The following is a 17,237-nucleotide window of genomic DNA, read 5'->3' as shown; positions in this document are numbered from 1 at the left end:
AGTAATAGTATTGTCACTGTTATAAAAACAACACAATTTCAAACAATACAGAGGCATTCACAGTGGAAAGAGAAAGCTTGACTGCTTCGTCACGCCTTCCCCAATCAGTGATAATAGCTGTTACCTCTTTGGTCTTTAGCCTGCTGGACTCTCCAGGATCACTGGTGGATGGGAGCAAGCTATGTTTTTCGCGACCGATTTGTCCTTCCCCTGTGGTAATCTTCAGCTCTTGGATTAGGGAACCTTCCCTCTCATACCGCTGCCCTTGCCTGGGAATTTTAGCAGTTCATTTATCTATCCTCCAGTAATTTTGAGCACTTACTATGTTCCAAGTTCTGTGTATACCTTTTCATGTGTCATCCTAGTTCTCTGTCATTTCTTTAAAATCAAATGAACACGAATTGGAAAGTGATAAGAATAGCATAAGCTGTTCTTATGCTATTTTCCACAGTGCTTTATTGTATCCCAAGTGTTTTTACATATTTTGTCTCACTGTCTCTTCATAGCACCCCATGTGACATTTATAGTAGGGTTGGTGATGTGCTCTCCATTTTTTTTAACAGATGCAGAAACAGGCTTAGAGAGCAGGAGCTATCATGTTTCAAATGAAGGAAGCAGTTGAGATTCAGAGAGGCTAAGTCACTCATTCATCCACCACTCCTCATCTAGTAAATAACAGAGCCTGATTTTGTTTCTTTTGTGTGTGTGTTTTGTTGTTGTTGTTGTTGTTATTGTTGTTGTTGTTGAGATGGAGTTTTGCTCTTGTTGCCCAGGCTGGAGTACAGTGGCGTGATCTCTGCTTACTGCAACCTCCGCCTCCCAGGCTCAAGCGATTCTCCTGCTTTAGCCTCCTGAGTAGCTTGGATTACAGGTACCAGCCACCATGCCAGGCTAATTTTTTATATTTTTAATAGAGGCGGGGTTTCACCACGTTGACCAGGCTGGTCTCAAACTCCTGACCTCAGGTGATCCACCTGCCAGAGCCTGGATTTGAAATGAGATCTTTGCTGCTGATTTTTCTGACCCACTCTACTGCCTGAGAGTTGTGCAAGATCTTGGATTCAACTCTGGACTTTTTTTTTTTTTTTTTAACTTGGAGCCTCTCTCTGTTGCCCAGGCTGGAGTGCAGTGGCATGATCTCAGCTCTCTGCAATCTCTGCCTCCTGAGTTCAAATGATTCTCATACGTCAGCCACCTGAGTAGCTGGGATTACAGGTGCCTGCCACCGCACCCGGCTAATTTTTGTATTTTTAGTGAGACGGGATTTTGCCTTGTTGGCTGGCCTGGTCTTGAACTCCTGACCTCAGGTGATCCATCTGCCTCGGCCTCTCAAAGTGCCGGGATTACAGGTGTGAGCCACCACGCCTGGCTTCAACCCTGGACTTCTAATGTGGTCTACTCTTGTGTCTACTTCCCTGGGCAGTCCTCAGATAGGGGTCACCTACTGCTACCCTGCCAAGAAGGAGACCTAGTTCATTAGGGAAGGGCCTTCCACAAGTCTGGAGTGAGCCCAGAAAGGCCCACCATGCCCACCCTGCCTCCCTAGCCCCTGGACACAGGCTGCTCTGGCCTGAGTGGCAGCCTGCGTTAAGCATTCTACTCGTCATCTCAGGGATGATGGAATCCTAACCTTTTCGGAGATACTGTATTCTGTCACAAGCATTGCTCTTTTTAAAAGAGATTAATTCACTTGCCACATTTTGCCCACTGGTGAAAATCACAGGGGAGAGCAAGGGTGGCTTTCTCAGGCCTCAAAGGCCTTTTCAGCCGCTCTCAGTGGGCAGCCTGCCCCCTAGCTGGCCCAGGACTTTGAAATGACTGCCCGCTGGGCATTCACTTGCAAAGCAACACAGTGAAATGCAGGAGACCTGGTTTGTGAAATCCCAATTTTCTGAGCTGCTCTGCACAGAGGGGAGGCAGGGGAGGCGCCTACCCAGCTCTTTCAGAGTTACTTGTGGTTGAGTTCTCTTATGGTCCTTTCTTTTTTTTTTTTTTTTTTTTGAGGTGGAGTCTCACCCTGTCACCCAGGCTGGAGTGCAATGGCGCGATCTCAGCTCACTGCAACCTCCACCTCCTGGGTTCAAGCGATTCTCCTGCCTTAGCCTCCCGAGTAGCTGGGATTACAGGTGTGCGCCACCGCGCCCGGCTAATTTTTTGTATTTTTTGTAGAGATGGGGTTTCACCGTGCTAGCCAGGATGGTCTCGATCTCCTGACCTCATGATCCACCCACCTTGGCCTCCCAAAGTGTTGGGATTACAGGTGTGAGCCACTGCACCTAGCCCGATCCTTTCTTGATCTACCAGGTGTCACCACTCCTTACGAAGTTCTGTTTTAATCCTTAAAACCACCTTGCACAAGAGGGATTAATATCTTCCATTTCATAGCGAGTAAATGACAGAGCTAGAATCTGAACTCTAGCCTTTGGACTCCAGGGTTCTTGCTTTTTTTCCATTACACCTCAGCCCCAAGAGACTGCAAAGAATGATGCTCAGTCAAGAAGCTGGGCAGGGCTGAAAAACTGGAGTCTCACTGAAGAACATCGAGATTTCCTCCTCTGAATGGCCGCTCAGGTTTGTAGAGCCCTTTCCTTCATGTTTCAGTGCCACCTCCTAAAACTCCTGTGACTCTGGGAGGATTGTGATCCTCAGTGGACCTATGAAGAGACTGATGCTTAGCCAGATGATGTTCCTTCCTTTAGGGCATTAGAATAGTAGGTGGGAGAGCTAGAGCTAGAACCCAGGTCTCCTCACTCTCCCGAGATTCAGTGAATCCCGAGATTCATTGCTGAATGAATGAACAAAGTGCCTGGAGCTAGCCTCGCTGAATTATCTAGGTCATCCTGTGTGATCACATCTTAGAATCCCTGGGTATTGGCCAACCTGCCACTACCAGCTTGAGAGTGCAACACTTTGTTCCATCAAAATGATGGAAGTGAGAGGATAGTAGGGTCTGTATTGAATACCTGCTATATGCCCAAGGCTGGGATCTTGTAAATTAGAGATTATTATCCCAAAGGTCAGAAGACTGAAAAGTTGATTTGCTTAGAGTTATCTAGCTGGATCAGAATTCAAATCAAGGTCTGACTTACTCCAACACCCTTTATTCGTCCACTTCTTTTTATTAGACTGCACTTAGCCCTTGAGGGGTAGTAGGAGGAGGCATTTCAATCTTCTTTCTTCAGCCCTACCTCTAGAGCAGTGCTGCTTCCACAATTTTCTATTGAATTCTAATGAATTTTCTATTTTAAATTTTAATGAAGTTAGCCCGACTAATTTTTTGTATTTTTAGTAGAGATGGGGTTTCACCATGTTAGCCAGGATGGTCTTGATCTCTTGACCTTGTGATCCACCCACCTCGGCCTCCTAAAGTGCTGGGATTACAGGCGTGAGCCACGGTGCCTATCCTTGAAGAGGGTTCTGAGGCTCTTTCAAAGGCTCCACAGCAAGAGCTACTGGGAGAGATTTGTGCTATCCCTCTTAGACGTGGCAGTGCAGGACAGTAGCACGCATGCCAGGAATCTGTTAAACCTTTAGACTGAGCTTTTATCCTAGTCTCCATTACTGATTTTATGGGGGCTGTGAACACCTGATCATTATATGTAAAAAAAAATTTTTTGAGTGTGTGTGCTCCTATGCACTTTTCTGGAAGAAATTCAGTCGTAGTCGCCAAAGAGCCCCTAGCTCAAAAAGGTTTATGTCCACTGCCTCGGCCTCCTAGTCTGACATTTGAGGCCTTGTGTTGGCTCTGCATACCTCAGCAGCTGTCTGTTTCTCTGCTGTGAACTTCCACCCAGATGGAGCTGCCTGATGGTCTCTGAATGTTCCTTTCCTGCTTCGCAGTCATACCCTGTTTCTTGCCTTGATTGACGTGCACTTCCTTCCACTTCTCTAAACTCTTCCCCTTCTTCAAGACACAATTCAAGTTTGTTGCCTTCAGAAGCCTCTGATTTTCTTCAGTCTATCCTGATTTTCTAGCCTTTTGGACTGAGGATCAGAGAAGCGAGGCCATCCCATCAGGATCATAGGGTCAGAACCATGCGCTCTCTACCATATCACGTGGCCTGCTAAACGAGGAGAAGAGGTTTTGTAAATTAGACAGGATTCTTAGCTTCTTTAACATTCTTGGCCCTAGAAAATTGTTTCTGCATAAAAGAAGTTTAACATTATATACAGTGTTCACCAGAATAAATCCTCCAAACTAGAGGTAAGAAAGGAAGGTTTCCTAACCTCTCTTAATACTCTCCCCTCACATGTTGTGCCCCAGTCATACCAAACATCTCAGGGGGTCTCATGTACCCCATGTCTGCTCCAGGTGAGGAGGACCGCCTCTACCTGGAATACTCCTTCCCCTCCCTCACCCCCTTTTGTTTGGCCAGTTCCCCTTTATCAGCGCCTCCTCAGAGAGGCCTTTTTGGCCACTGAGACTGGGTTAAATTTCCTTGTTGTGTACCTGCAACCCAGTCCCATTCATAGCACTCATGAGATGTGCAGTTCTGTGGTCCGTCTCCCCCTTGGGCTTTGATAGTACCTTTGAAAGTATTTGAGAGAAGCCTTAGTACATGATGTTTCTCATCCTCTCAAGCCTTAGTTACCTGCTAACATCAGGCAACACAGAGATTTTATTTGACTTGGTCTGTAGAGACATTTACTATAGATTGTGGCACAAGAATGGTGCTAGGACTCAAACCCAAGCCTTTGGACTCTCCATCCTTTGGCTAGAACCCACTGAAAAACAGCCTCCTAGCTTCCCAAACCCCTTCCTCCCTTTCTTGGCACTGTGTTCTTTGATGTGCTGTCTTGAGCCATGTCTTCTCCTCATCGTTATCCAGACTCTAGCACAGGACCAAGTGCATGTCATACCGATTCACTGAAATCAGTGTAGTGTTTGTCTTTCATGTTATCTAGAGCCAGGTTCTGTCTGGAGGAAGGGTGGTGAGGTGAGGTGGAGCCTGGCTTTAAAGTCACTGCCAACCGGTCACTGCACTGCCCATTAACTAGCTGTGCGACCTTAAGCAAGTCATATCATTTCACCTAAGTGAGCCTGTTACCTTATCCCTGAAAAGAGGCAATTACTCTTAGCGCCTTAGGTGGTGTCAAGAGTACATGGACTCATGAATGTAAAGTACCTGGGGTAGTTCCTGCTTGTAGAAGGTCCTCAGTTCATTCTATTTACCCACCCCTACATTGTTGGTCCCCCTGTTCCTGGGAGCCAAAATTCAAACTTTTAGTGGGATGCTTTAAATTCTGTGTTTGTTAATTTATTTAACAATTATCGAGCTTCTACAATGTGTTAGGCACTGGCATATAGATTCCGGTAGGGTCTGTGTGGACTCTCCTAGGAACCTAATCTATTGTTTCCATCTTTCCTTGGGTTGAAGGATTTTCAATTTCCAAACAACCACATTACAGATAAACTTGAGGAATGTGATCATTTTGTGAACTGAAAACTACCTAGATAAGACATGTCATTAGGCATTCTGTTCCTAGCATTGGGAAATTAAGGAAGAGCTGTGCACTGGGTGAGTCAAGGAAGGCTTCCTTCTCAGGAGTCCACAAGCCATAAGGATTGTATTAAATAGCATGAGGGGAGAATTCAAATAGGCAAAGGGTCAGGGAGAGAGCATTCTGGACCAAGGGAGTGAGAGTGTCAGAGTATTAAGATAAGGAGGGACCATTCTTTTCTCAAAGGGTTTGGAAGATAACAAGGGGGACGGACTGACTTAAGGGAAGAAGAAAGGTAGGGGAAGCCTTGATGGGGCAGAATGGCCAGAGGAGCTGAGATTGGGAATGTAGTCCTCAAAGGCCTCTATTTCCCGACTCATTCAGCCTCTGTTTGTTGACTGTGTCATTTTTTCTATGGTTTTTTCTACTTTTACATCCATGATAAGCCATACACTGAAAATATTCCTCTGTCTTGTTTTAGGCTGTTGTCAGAAGGTGCAGATGTCAATGCAAAGCACAGACTTGGCTGGACAGCACTCATGGTGGCAGCCATCAACCGAAACAACAGGTGAGAGACCTCCTTCCACACAGGGCTCCTTTAGGCAGATCTCTGCAGACCTTGCTCCTTAGCACTCTCCCACCTGGTGTGCCTCCCTGCTGTCTTCTCCAGAGGCAGGGAAATGAATTCAGATGGAGGTACTGGACTTCACCTGGTGCATTGGACTGTATAGTAGCTGTGGACAGGAAAGATGTAGCCTTGAATCCCAGCTCCCTCAGTCATTGGCTTTGTGACCTTAGGCAAGTCATTTGCATTATTGTAGCAACCAAATGTTTGGAAGCCTGTTGTCAGTGGTTGTGTGTATAGGTGCAAGTTATTGTCATGTTCTGTTAACCACCGTCTGTTGATCTTGAGAAGTCTGCAGTTACTGTCCCCAGTGAATGCTCCTCCAGGGGCTTTTTCTTTGGAGGTTCTGATGGAAACTAAGAAAGATGGGGGACTTCTTTCCCTCCCATTGGAGGCTGTGCTATTTTCCTGTCCCCTCCCCGATCCTATCAGGGTTGTAGCTGTTGTATGAAGATTGAAATAGTTTACTTTGTGTAGTGAGTTATCTAATTCTCACAATCACTCCACAAAATATGTAATGCTCATTTTGTAGCTCAGAAAACTGAAACCCAAAGAGATAAAGTGATTTACTTGTATCACATGGACAGGATTTACAGCTTGGTCTGGCTGCCTGTAAGATCCGTGTTTTTGGGTTTTGGGGTTTTTTTGAAGTACAGTCTTGTTTGGTCACCCAGGCTGGAGTGCAGTGGCACGATCAATGGTTCACTGCAGCCTCGGCCTCCTGGGTTCAAGTGATCCACCCACCTCACCCTCCTCAGTAGCTGGGACTACAGTTATGCACCATCACACTGGGCTAATTTTTTTTTTTTTTAAAGATAGGGGCTCACTATGCTACCCAGGTTGGTCTTGAACTCCTGGCCTCAAAGTACTCCTGCACCCTCAGCCTACTAAAGTGTTGGGATTACAGGCGTGAGCCACTGTGCCCAGCCATGGTCTGTGTTTTTTACTTTATCTCATTGCTACCTCCCGATGCCAGATACCAGCCTAGTGCTGATGCTGCCTTTACATTTCAGTCTGTTCTGATTTCTGCCTTGGAGTCTGTATAATTCTGGAAGTGCTGGAATGAAGTACACGTTTGCTCTAGCTATGATTGTTCGAAAGAATTGATTAAATAAGAGCAAAAAGGGATATTTTCAAAGAAAGCAGACTGGGTGCTTTAGTAACAGCCATTTAAATTGATAGTTGGAGGTACCAATTTCAATTCTTTCTGCAAGTAGGTGTTTAAGGCATACTGGCCACCTGTGAAAAGATTGTGTGAAAGAATAAATGTAACTGGGATTTTATGATACAGAGGTAGTACTGCCTCAGACTGACAGAGTTAGCTGTACATGAGATGGGTCTCTCTTTTCTGCTCCTTTGTTGTGGACTTACTCTCAGTCACTCAGTTTCCTGATTTGCTCTCTTTAGCTCCAAGCACCTATTCTTTTTTCTTTTTTTTTTTTGAGACGGAGTCTCACTCTTGTTGCCAGGCTGGAGTGCAGTGTGGCCTGACCTCAGATCACTGCAAGCTCCGCCTCCTGGGTTCAAGCAATTCTGCTGCCTCAGCATCCCAAGTAGCTGGGACTACAGGCGCACACCACCACGCCCAGCTAATTTTTTTGTATTTTTAGTAGAGACGGGGTTTCACCATGTTGGCCAGGATGGTCTCGATCTCCCGACCTTGTGATCCGCCTGCCTTGGCCTCCCAAAGTGCTGGGATTACAGGCGTGAGCCACCGTGCCTGGCGCACCTATTCTTTAAAAGCAAAATTGATATAAATAGGCTTTGTAGTTGAGACCTAGAGTCCAGTCCTGGTTCCAAGCCTTAATTGAATTTCAGAGCTCCATGGACAGCCTGTTTCTTCATCAGAAATTAATTATTTCTATGAACATTAAGTAAATATCTGCCTTTAGTCAGGCCCTGTGCTCGTGTTTGCAGAATCTGAGACCTTGGGGAGTTTGCAGTCTGATGGGGAAAACAAATGCAAGTAAAGAGACATAGTATAGTATGATCAGTGATTTCAGAGCAGTGTGTATGGGATACTATCGAAGCAAAGGGTGTGAGGGGACTCAATGTGGCAGCATAGTAGATTCTCACCATATTCTTTTGAGAATCAAATAAGGTAATGTATGTGCTACAGGTTATAAATGGTGGATTGTTAGTCCCTCATGCCCCATTAGATCTCTGTACACAAACACATGTGTTATTCTATGCCACTGGTAGTTCACCACATGCACCAGTCTTTTCCCCCAGCTTGTAGGTGTTTCCCTCTGCAAGAAACAGCCAGTGGTGCTAAAGAAGGAGAGGTGGAGAGGTGTGTTCCCTTCTGTGTGTAGTATTTTCAAGGTGGAGACTGAATAGGAAACAACACAATGCTTAAGAATACTGTCAATTAGTGATCAGTTGGCTAGTAGATGTGCTTTTGGGGACACATCTCTTTGAATCTAATGAGTTGTTGGCTTAACTGATTGCTCTGTCTTTATCCAGAGCTGTTAGCAAATCAGTGATGCTTGTTGAGAAAAGTGAGAGTGTTGGCTTGTATTTACTTGCTTTGGTTCCTAGGACTAATTAAGTATCCATTTCGTGACCTTCTCTTCCTTCCACTATCCAGGGAGGACAGATTTTTACTGAAAATGGCACACTCTTGGCTTGGATTTATGTATTCATATCACAGAATTTTTTTTGGCCCCTACTGTTTGCCACATACTGTTCTATGTACTTGAAATAACATTGATGAAAAACAAAGATCCCTGCCCACATAGAGCTGCTTTCTGTATTAGTTGTGGTCCTTTGGTAGAGAAAGGCGTGGATCGACAATAAACAGTGAGTATAATGGATATGTAAATTATATAATATATTAGAAGATAAGAAGTGCCATGAGAAAAAGGAAAAGTAGAACTTGTTAAAAAGGGAATACCAGGAGTACGTTGGTCAGGGTGAGTAGGCCTCATTGTTAAGGTGTGCTATCAGTAGTCTTGAAGGATTATCATATCCATACCAGCACAATCTGCCAGTAAGTTTTTCCTTAGTAGAACTGTACTGGTTTTCATATAATCAATCACCAAATCCTTCCAGAATCATATTGGTCGGGCCTGGAATGCTACCACCTTTGAATTAGATTTTGATGAAGGGAAGATAGAGGGGGAGCACCCTTGATTCAAGGCTGAAAACGGAGAACCTTCACCTCCTTTAGGATGCAGGCAGCCACAAGCTGAAGAGAGAGATCCTCAGAGTAGCCCAATCATTTCACGCTAATGCTGCTTAATAATATGTTAAGTCTTTAGGGATATAGAATACAATAGTCTCTGTCCTTAAGGAGCTTAACGTCTTATGAATTTCTAGATCTGTATGTACTTTTTATTTAGTTTTGAATAGGAAATAACAGTGCTATATAACTACATTTTTAAAATATGTACAATAGTTTAATTTATAATTTATTTTCTCCTTTTATTTCCAAAAAGAGTTTGAAGTGACTTAAATTAAAATACAAATATAAATATACACTGGAGAGGGAAAACTGGATCAAGATCAGAAATCATCTTGGTTAAAGGAAAGATGATTGTATAAAGATTGAACCAGAGATTCTCTTTTCTGAAAATAGATTTATTGTTTTTGTAAAAATCATATAGAAAATAGTAGTCACCTGAATTCCCTCCATCTAGAAATTGTTATATATATGTTTATGTACAAATTTAACATGAATGGGACCATCCTGTATTTTCTGTAAATTAAGTAATTAGGGAAATTGAGTATTACTTTAGGTTGAAGTTTCCTGATAGGGCAAAAAAGGGATACAGAGAGTTCTATCTTTGTATATTATATATATATTTTTTATATTATTATATTTATAATATATATATTACCATTATGTATATCCAGCAAACATATTTAAAAACTGTGTGGTGTCAGATGCTAATGTGCTAGGCTATCAGGAATTCAGAGAATAAGCAGTCACAGCTTTTGCCTTAAGAAGCTTACTTGGACTGCCAACATCAAGGACTTGAGTAATGTGATGGCCATTGTCTTCAGTAGCCGTGCTGCCAAAGCTTTACCAACATTCTACTAGGAAATCCTTTTGCCAGCCCTAGTAACAGCTTGGGTATAGTATTGACTCAAGGAATAGTCACTGGGGGTCTGGCCCCCTTCTCCACAGTGAGCCCTCTATAAGCCTCATGCCACAAGGCACTTGTTTAGCTTGAGTCTGGGTGTCTCATTCTATATTGCACTCTGACCCAGTCCAGCTAAAGGCTAAGCCACAGAGTCCCAGAATGATCACTGTGACTTAGCATAGCCTTCACCGGCTTGTGCAAATATACACAGCCTTCAGCTAAATTCAATTAGTTTTTCTTTAAGAAGGGAAAGAAATCCAATTTTACCAAACATGGACAGACGGTAGAAGGCACTTTGATGTTACAACCTCTCGGTGATGCTTTACTTAGTCACAAGTTCATAAGCAAGAAGGCTTAATTACTTGGGAAAACACAGGATTAAAACTGGACACAATGGCTGAGTATCCGCTCTCGGGCGACTTGATTCGAACCCATGCACCCAGTTCGTGTGTGGTGCAAACTTTGATGTGTGCTATGACAAGCTGAAAGTCATGACCCCCTTGGGGAAGCTCCTTCAGATGGCATTTGCAGGATGTGTAGGCGGAGAGGCAGGGCCTGCCAGGCCTGTTTGCTCAACTTTGATGTCCAAGCAGCCACAGGCTCCGCTATTTGCTCTTCCACTGAGGGATAGATTGGGAGCCTCCTACCTTTCCCAGTGAACAATGACCAGCAATGAAGTGTGACGACTGTTGATCATTCCAGAAGTCTGGCGGACCAGAACAGGGCTTTGGGAGGTGCAGAGCCTGGGGGGCCAAAAGCTGTTCATAGGACAGTCATTTTTCCAGATATAGCTTTCCTTAAAGCTCTAGTGTTGTTAGGTGCTTGCAATGGAGATAAAAATAGTCTCATGAGTTTTAGCAGGTTTTAAGTACTCCTTGGCCCTCTGTTCCAGCAGCACTAAGATATTTGTAAATTGGAAGTTTAAGTCGTTCCTAGTCCCTTAGTTACAGTATATGTGCAGCGGATAGTGGTTTGGAAGAAAAATTGTATGACTTAGATTCTTATAATTTCTAATTCATAAAAAAAGATGTCAAAACATCTATCTTATAAAGCAGTAGTACCCAGAACATACAAAGAAGTCTTACAAATCAATAATTTAAAAAATCAAATTTTTTTAAATGGGCAAAAGATTTGAGCAGATGCTTCATCAAAAAAGAGATGGGTGGCAGATAAGCACATGAAAACATACTCAGTGCAAACTCAAGTCACAGTGAGATACCACTACATACCTACTACGGTAGCTAAAATTTAGGAAAACTGACAATACCAAGGGCTGACAAGGATACAGAACAATATTGATAAATCACTGATAGGAATGCATAATGGTATAGCCACATTGGAAAACACTTTGGCAGTTTCTTATAACGGTAAAGTATACATTTACCATACCACACAGCAATAGCAACTCCTAGGTATTTGTCTAAGAGAAATAAAAGCATACATCTGCAGAAATACCTGTATGTAAATATTTATAGCAGCTTTATTCATGACCACCAAAAACTGGAAATAACGCAAATTTCCATCAACTGGTGAATGGACAAATTGTAGTACATTCATACAGTGAAAACAGCCAAACAAACAGTAACAACAACAAAAGCACCATGCTAAGCTAAAACCAACACAAAAAACCACCTACTCGGTAATTCCTTGTATATGACATTCTGGAGAAGACAGAATTTTAGGGACAGAAATCAGATTGGTGATTGCCAGTGTTTGGGAATGGGAAGAGAATATAAAGGAACTTTGGGGGATGATGGAGAAGTATTCCATATCTTGATTATCATGTAGGTTACATGAGTGTATATAATTATCAAAATTCATTAAATTATATATCTTGAAAAGGATGAATTTTATGATGTGTAAATGCTACTTCAGTAAACTGACTTTACAAACTTTTAAAAAAGCTGTCATCCATCTCTTGATTTTCATTATTAATTGTGACCAGAGGCATACTGAGAATTTATGTTAGTAGTATCAAAATTAATTCATATTGTTAATGGTCACCTGGAATGTTGTGAATTCTTATTGTCGATGATATCTCACATTAGAGTGATATGCATTCTGATTTTTAGTAGGGAATGAAGATTTGTCAATTCCTACTATCAGTGATGTAATGAAGTGTAATTACTGATGAATAGTGATAAATTCACTTTATGAGTAGTATACAGTGGACTTGTATAAATTCATAAAGTATATGATTCTTCATTCCAGCAAGGAGAAAGTTGAGGGTACAGACTGGGAACTTGCCTCTCCCCCATCATTCTTAGGTTCCTTATCTCTGGACTGTCATGCAGGGAGACCACCTATATAGTGAGGCCATTGTGGTGCTTCAGGAACCAAAGATCCTGAAAAGGGAGGCTGGTGTGGGGAGATTTTGATTTGATCCTGCTTGGGCTTGGTGGTGGCTTTTGCAAGCCCCTGCCTCAGAGAAGGTGAGAACTGCAAGGCAGAGCATGAAGCACAGCAGAACTGTTTAAAATTCCCCACAAGAGTCTCCCTCCCTCCTTCTGCCTTTTCTCCCCGAGTGCATTTCATCAGTGTCGGAAGGACTGGTTCCCAGCACTGCCTTCCCTGCTTGGCCAGGGTCCCTGAGGAACTGAGCTAATGAGTGGATAACACGCATTTGCCAAGGCCTTCCTGGATGTGGTACCTGGGCTTTGTTAATTTTAAAGTGCTGCCATCCTTGGCTGAAAACCATTCAATTCCCTCTCACAGCAGTCATTTAGTTTTAGCATTTGCTTATTTTCCCTCTGCCTTACTAAGGGGAGACGGTGCATTAAACCCTGTCTTTAAAAAAACAATAGCCTAAGCCAGATTGCTGTCCTACAGAAGAAGTTTTAAAGGTCTTCCTTTGTGGACCCCAACAGCTCCATGCGTGTTCTTAGAGCGAAGAGCAGGTGCTGCTCTTGCAGCTAGACCCCTGGCAGCCTCCCTGGGAGGCTCTCCTTCCTTGCTGGCTAGCTATATGTGGGGCAGGTAGAGTACCAGTGTACCTGTGCTTGAAAGTAAGTCCTTAGGGAGCCTAACCAACCACGTGGAAGTTAGGGGCATAGAGCCTTTTCTGTCTTCTAACCTACTCTTGGTCTGGCTTCATGCTGTAGAGTAGGGCTTCCTTCTGCCCAAGGAGGCTGGGCTTTGTGCTGTGTGATCTCCTGACTGTAGTAATGATGATGGCAATAGTTGATTGGGTGCTTTCTGTGTGCCAAGCCCATGTCAAGCACTTCCCATGTTGGGTCTAATCCTCAGGGCAATCTTGAAAGGGAGGGATTATTATTCCTATTTTACAGATAGGGAAAATGAAGCTCAGAGTTGCCCAAGTTTGTCCAGTTAGTAAAAGAAGGAGCCAGGATTGGAAGCTGGGTCGTTCTGAACCCCAAACCCTTGCTCTTTCCACTGAACTACACTGCCTATGGAGGGAAGGGGCAGGGAGCAAGGCTATGGGATGGACCAAAGGATGCTGGGACCAGGAGTCAAGTCGGCTCTATCAGGGTTTCTTGATGACCCATGATGTATTAGATGGATTTTGAGAAATGTAAAAACAGACAAGCCACTCTCCTTGTTCTCAAAAAGCTGACAGTCAGAAAAGGGATACAAGTCCCACTTTGGAGAATGAGGCAGACTGTGTTAGTGCCACAGAGAAGAAAGCATAGAGTGCTGTGAAGGAGATGACGCTGTGTAGAGGCAGCATCATGAAAAGAGGCCCTTTCAGAGGAGTCAGGCCTTGAAAGATGGACAGGATTTGATTGGTAACATAGGGAGTAGGGGAAGAGCATTTCCAGAAGGACCATTGTGAGCATAGGCTCACAAAGTTGGAAAGTAGAGATGTGCTAGTAGGAGCAACTGGCAGGGAACCCTAGAACATGGGACGCCTGAGCAGGGTACCTTGATATAGGCTGGCTTTTGTTACAGGTGGCCACCAGCCCAGTGCAGGACAGTACCCAGTATTCCCCAGCATAGAAGGGTGGGTGAGGGTGCTGGCCAAGTGCCCAGAATGCCAGCACTGTGCCCCCAGAAAAGTGTGCTGGGCTTGACGTTTCTCCCACCCCTATAGCTATGGCCGATTATCTCTGAGTAACAAAGAGTCATTTCTAATCCCATTTGGAATTGTTGCTCAAGATAATCCTGTTTTGTGGTAATGATATTCCAATTCCAGCATGCACCCGTAGTTTGGCAGACACATGCTCAACCCCAGGCAACTCAAGCCACTGCTCCCTGGAAATCAGTGCCAGCTCATTTGCCTAACCTGACAGTCTCAGGGTACACTTCCTGGGCCCAATGCTCTATTCTGTTCTGGGGTTCTGTGTTCAGTGCTGTCTTCGTGGAGAGTGGCAGTTGGACATAGGAGAGCATCCAGGGTTCATTCAGTTCAGCTGCTTAGGGGAGGGTGCTCCATCTCTAGAAACTGTGAGATGGTCTAGTCCTGTACCTCTTCTTCGAGAGACTTCTTTAAAAACAACTGTACCATAAGCTGCTGATTTTAACAGAGCTGCCAGGCTGGTGGGTCAGGGGTCGGCAGTAGATACGATGTCTGGCTTTTAGTAAGATATTTGGATGTCTCTAATGACATCTATATGAGTAAAATTATAATGTAAAAAATAGAATAGTCAGACTAATAAATGTAAATGATCTGGTTCATTGTTTATGTATAAATGGACATCAGACTAGAGAGCAGGCTTGAGTGGTGAGCCATGGGGCCCTGTCCTGTTCAGTATTTTATATCACTGATTTCATTGAGGTCATTGATAAATTCCAACAGAGTAAAGGAAGCTTGAGGAGGTACTAATATATTGGGTGAAAAAATAGGGGACATTAAATAATACCTCAGTGGGCTAGAGCAGTGCTTAAATCTGTGTTGATAAAAACTAACAGGGATAAGTATATGGGTCAACAATTAAAATAAAAACCAACTGTAAAACCCAACGTGCAAAACTTAGCAATACTAAAAGTAAAGCCTCGAAGCTGACTAAAAACCCAATATGTTGTCTGCTGTGCAACATCAGGCCCCAGAAGTGAATTGATCCAACAAATATTGACTGCCCTGTATAGGCTCTATGTGTGAGGAGATGGAAATAGTCAAGGCACAGTCCCTGCTTTGGGGAGCATCCAGTCTACTTATGTATACTATGGTAGTGAAGAATAGGGGCTCTGGAGTGAAACTGCCTGAGTTGAAGATCTCGCTCTGCCTCTTACAGTTCTTAGCTTCCCCATCTGCAAGATGGGAATAACAGTGGCACCTACCTCAGCATAAGGTGGTTGCAAAGATTAAAGTGCACATAAAACTATTTAGTGTAGTGCATAAGTAGGTATCTGCTGCTGTTATTAATATTGTTTTTCTTTTTATTGTTACTTTCACCTGAGTCTAAGAGATATGCCAGCCTGATCATACTGTTCTGGATCATTTGCCTAGAGAGAGCCTACTCTGGGTCCATACTATAATAAGTTCTAACATCTAGGGCCTGACCACACTGGCCTTAGGTTTGGTGAGCATGTATTATGAACCACAAATTGAAAGACATGAAGTGTATTTAGAACTAGGCTGAAGATGTAAAATTGGGATTATCTTGGAAACCCTGTTGTGGGTGATCTTGATTCCCTGGCCATCTGCTGAACGTGCCATGCCTTCCTTGAGCCTTGCCCCTAATTACATCACCTCTGTCCGGGTTCACCACTGATTTTACCCTTGTCCATCTCAAACAGACTCCTTCTTATCCCAGCTAGCTGCTATGACCTGCTTTGCTTTAACTGCCATCTGAAAATATCACTGTACCTGGTACTATGCAGTAAGGGCTTAGTAATTATGGGATAATAAGACAGACTAATGGATGGTCAGCTGGGTGAGAGCCAGTGTGGTTTAGGGGAATCTACACCAAGTTTAGACTCAGACAGACCTGGATTCGACTCTTGATTCCTGTGCTTATTTAATGTGTACACTTGGGTAACTCATATTATCTTGCTGAGCCTTAGTTTACTTATTTATAAAATAGGACTGGTACCTCATTGCAAGTTGTTATAAGGATCTGAAATAGTGAATATAAGGTGTCTAACACACTGTGGCCGCTTTATTATAATTATTGATCTTTGCCTTTTGAGGTAAATAAATAAAAATTATCCTCATTTGAGGAAACTGGAGCACATTTTCTATACAGGTACCTTATTTCCTACCCAATCTTTAATTCATTTCCTTAGGAATCTGGCTTTAAAAAGAAAACTGTTCTCCCTGCCCTCTTTACTCTCAGTTCATGTCACCATGCCACAGGACTTGTAGATTTAACAAATGCTAGTGCCTTTGGTTGGGCCACCCGGCTTTCCTGACCAGCCAGAGACCAGGTTACTGAATGAGCCACAACTCATTGACTTTCCAGCAGACTTCCTGAACTGTGACCTCTTCGCTTCCTCCCCTCATCGAGGTGTGCACTGAGTTGAGAAGAGGTCACTCTTTGTCTTCTCCTTGGGACCCGTGACACTCATCACAGTGATCCTATGCTTCAGATGTGGGGGGTGGGGAGGAGGAGGAGTTAGGAGAGCTTCTTCTGAAGCTCAACATTGTGTAGGGATGACCTGGAGCTGAGATCACTGCCCTTCTTGCTTCACCAACTCCAGCTGCTCGCCAGCCGTCTTTGACACGTGCCTGGCCCAACACAAGCCTGAGCTCACACCACAGGTTTTCTCGCTCTTGCCTAAACAATGTGAGCACCCCAACCCCCTCTGGCCATTGAAAGCAGAAAGCCTATAAACATCGATCGAGGAAACTGCCCTCCCATTTATTGTGACTCCCCACCACCCTGAAAGCAAGAGCCCATCACGGTCAGTGTGAGCCAACCTTCCTACATGTGCTCCCACTTTTAATCTAATTACAGCCTGATCAGCAAATTAATTTCGCTATGGCTCCAAAGGGAGTTCCATGAATCTCAGGAACTGCCGCTTAGGGACCACCCTCCTGTTCATTTCCTCAGCTTTGTCTGGGAACTTTCTGTAGCCCAAGAAGGAGCTACTACTCAGAAGAGAAAGATAGAGGTTTTCCACAGCTAAACCACCTGCAGCCTAGTTGGGACCTTCATGTGGGAGAAGGCTGAGCAGGGCAG

At 43.8% G+C, this 17,237-nt stretch overlaps 1 protein-coding gene across 2 annotated transcripts in view; it reads left to right on the top strand.

Moving 5' to 3' along the window:
• The window catches only part of CLPB (caseinolytic mitochondrial matrix peptidase chaperone subunit B), a 149,111-nt gene that overhangs the window by 25,421 nt on the left and 106,453 nt on the right, over nt 1–17,237 (top strand). For both annotated transcript variants that reach the window (XM_033204501.1, XM_033204500.1), the window contains exon 3: nt 5,924–6,010. In XM_033204501.1, coding sequence (XP_033060392.1) covers nt 5,924–6,010 — 87 coding nt within the window. The remainder of the gene's footprint in view (nt 1–5,923; nt 6,011–17,237) is intronic.

Source organism: Trachypithecus francoisi, unplaced genomic scaffold (assembly GCF_009764315.1).
Source record: "Trachypithecus francoisi isolate TF-2019V2 unplaced genomic scaffold, Tfra_2.0 Lachesis_group8, whole genome shotgun sequence".
Taxonomy (NCBI): domain Eukaryota; kingdom Metazoa; phylum Chordata; class Mammalia; order Primates; family Cercopithecidae; genus Trachypithecus; species Trachypithecus francoisi.
The sequence above is the reverse complement of the archived record's forward strand: the minus strand, read 5'-3'. Positions and strand labels throughout refer to the sequence as shown.